The 3,095-nt window shown below is 36.6% G+C and overlaps 1 protein-coding gene across 1 annotated transcript; it reads right to left on the reverse strand.

Annotated features, from left to right (window-relative positions):
- Positions 1–1,739: 1,739 nt before the first annotated feature.
- LOC131032043 (putative disease resistance protein RGA3) lies at positions 1,740–2,852 on the reverse strand. Its single transcript, XM_057962950.2, has one exon. It carries the CDS (start codon positions 2,850–2,852, stop codon positions 1,740–1,742), a length of 1,113 nt encoding a protein of 370 aa, XP_057818933.2.
- Between the last annotated feature and the right edge of the window lie 243 nt (positions 2,853–3,095).

Below are 3,095 nucleotides of genomic sequence, written 5' to 3' on the forward strand. Positions count from 1 at the left end.
ATTTTTAAGAAAATTAAATCTATAAAATCACTCTTAAATAAATAAAATAAATTATTCTTAAGTTAGTAAAATAAAATAAAAATTGAATTAAAAATACAAAGATATATATTTTGAAAAAATAAGTAAATAAAATAACTTTTAGATATATAAAATGATCCTTTAAGTAAATGAATCAACTCTTTAGTGAGTAAAATAATATTATGTCAATAAAAATAATTTTCACATAGAAATAAAATAATTTTAAAATAAAAAGAATGATTCCGAAGCAAATAAAGTAACATGATGATAATATTAATATTTTATATTAAACATATAAATTATAATCTAAAGTATTTTAATTCATTTTTTAAAATATAAGTGATCAATAAGTACATATATTTTTCCATAATCTCTTTGTATACATTTATTTTCATTTTTGAAATTTTATAAATATTCTATAAACATATTATATGATTAACTTTTTTTTAGTATAAATCATACATATTATAATTAATTTAAAATAAATTATATCAATATTTTTAAAACATTAAATAACTCCAATTAAAGAAGCCACATATCCAATTTGGCACTGCAAACCTTGTTAGGGAAAGGAATTCAAGATCCTTCATAGCTAGCATTTTCTCTGATAGAATACCATTGTCCAACGTAGAAAAGTTGAACATTGTTAGATTACGCATCTTCACCAACGTGGCAAGGATCCCATCTTTTATGCTTTCCAATTCAATTTCGTGACGAACAGTTATGCTCACCTCACGGAGGTTGACCAAACTGGCAAAATGCTCCAACCTGAAGAATTCATTCTCGTCAACAGATAGTTTGTTGCTAGTGCCTATTTTGAATGCCTGTAAAGACACAAGCTTTGACATTCCCCTCGGCATTTGTCCATCAAATTTTGCATCCATTATTACAGCCATATTCAAATGCTTCAGGCAATTGAGCTCACCAATCCACACAGGAAACCCTTTTAGATTCGAACAATAAGAAATGTCAAGAAAGATATGACTCTTAATGTTTTTCACACATTCTGGTACCTCGACAATTTTTGTACTGCTTAAATTCAAAACTGTGAGCAGCTTCAAATTTCCAACACAATCTGGCAATGTCGAGATGTCAGTGCAACTCAAGTCAAGAACACGCAATACTCTGGAACCACTAAGCAAGAGTGCTGGAATATTTTGAATTCCTCTATTTTGTGTGAGAGAGAGTGTGCGAATACGTGATGCAGAATATGCCTGGCTGCTTGCCATTACATCTACATCACCATCAGCTATGCTTTTCTTGCCCATTAAAATCCTCCGGCACCTACTGCTTGCTTGCACAGTTGGACATATTTTGAAGGATTCCTCAACACTAAATGCACATTGACTTTCTTTCGCTATACTGATGACCAAATCCAGCAATAAATCATGCAATTTGAATCTTTTCCCTACCTGATCATAAATGTCGCCAACTCTGTCGATCAAACATAGACTATGAAGTTGACATAAATAACTCCATCCAATATCTAGCTTGTCCTGATACTCTTCTTGAGCAACATATCCTTCTCCTACCCACAGGTTTATGAGATATTGGGAGTCTATTTCCTCATCTTCGGGAAAGAAAGAAAGATACACAAAACAAGGTTTAAGATGAGGAGGGAGAGAATCATAACTCAACTTGAGAATAGGCATAATTGGATCGTCGGTACGAGATGCCTCGTTCAGGTGCCTCAATTTGGATTCCCACTCCCTTGACGATCTCTACTCCGCCAGAGACGCTGCAACGGTTCTAACAGCCAAGGGCAATTTCGCACATTTTCCTTCGATTTCACGGGCAATATCTTTAAGATAACCTGGCGGTTGACTTCCCTGGAAGGCAAAAGCACAAAACAAGCTCCAGCTCTCTTCTTCTGACAAAGGTTGCAGCTCATAAACATGAGCATTCATGCTTTTGCACACATCTCTGCTTCGGGTAGTGACTACAATTTTGCATTGGCTGTTATGCTCAGTTGGAAGGCCAAGTGCAGAAAACAACTTGTACTCCCCAGTTGCTCTCCACACATCACCCAACACAATGAGGAACCTTGTGCTTTCTAAACGGTCATGAATCAACTCTGCAGCCTTCACTTCATCTACACTATCAATAACGTCCACGTCCAACCCTATTTCAAATGCTAAAGCAGCTTGCAACTTTTTAAGTAAGTAAGTCTGAGAGATAGAGAGCCAGATTGATTTCCCAAACTTATTCTTCTTATCCTTTACACTGTTGAAGACATTTTGCAGTAAAAATGTCTTCCCAACGCCGCCCATACCAACGACGGCAATGACAGGAGCAGCAGGGTCATCGAGTAAGCGGAGGACATCTTCAACCTTGGACTCAATAGCCACTGGTCGTGAACCGCTCTCTATTATATTTAAACCCCTCCACTTTACATTCTGAGATGTACTTCTGGAAGCTTGGCCTGGATGAGTCAGATCCCCAACAAGCTTGAGCTCTGCTGCATTTTCCATAATGGACCTCATTCTATCTTTCACGTCCTTAATCCGATGTGCCATTTTAAAGCGAAAGACTAATTGACAAGAAATGGAATGACAGACACAAGAGAATTGATCAACATTCTCTGCATCCCAAGTAGCATATTCATCCAGTATGTCTTCTACATCCCAAGCAATATTTTCAAACTTTAGCATCCATCTTTTCACGGCATCATTCCGTGCACTATGCGCATCTGTAAAGCTGAGATAGCCTTTTAAATCATTGAGTTTGTCACTCAGCCATTCAAAGTCCTTGTTGAAGTTGAGGAAGAGTGAAGCCTCCTCAGTTACCAATTGCGCAATTTTTTCAACAACAACATCAACTAAAGCAGATGCCATAATTAAGTTTCTGAACAACAGAGAAACTGAAGCTATTGATCAATTCAAACCAGCAGAAGGGACAGCCGAAACTGCAAGGAATGTGAGTATGCAGAGGAAAGATACAAATTTATAAGTGTGTAGAACTTGCTGGAAGCGTTCCCAGTCTCTACTTCAATTATAGAGTTCTTCAGCCCTTTCCTATGTTGAGACGAAACTTTTCCACCGCCCCATGTGACGGTCGCTTTCTGCAATCTGATCATA

The sequence above is a fragment of the Cryptomeria japonica genome, chromosome 4 (genome assembly GCF_030272615.1).
Source record: "Cryptomeria japonica chromosome 4, Sugi_1.0, whole genome shotgun sequence".
Lineage (NCBI taxonomy): Eukaryota > Viridiplantae > Streptophyta > Pinopsida > Cupressales > Cupressaceae > Cryptomeria > Cryptomeria japonica.

What these genes read in the sequence shown, in the direction of transcription:
- LOC131032043 (XM_057962950.2), bottom strand. Translation starts at nt 2,852, where the DNA reads ATGGCATCTGCTTTAGTTGATGTTGTTGTTGAAAAAATTGCGCAATTG.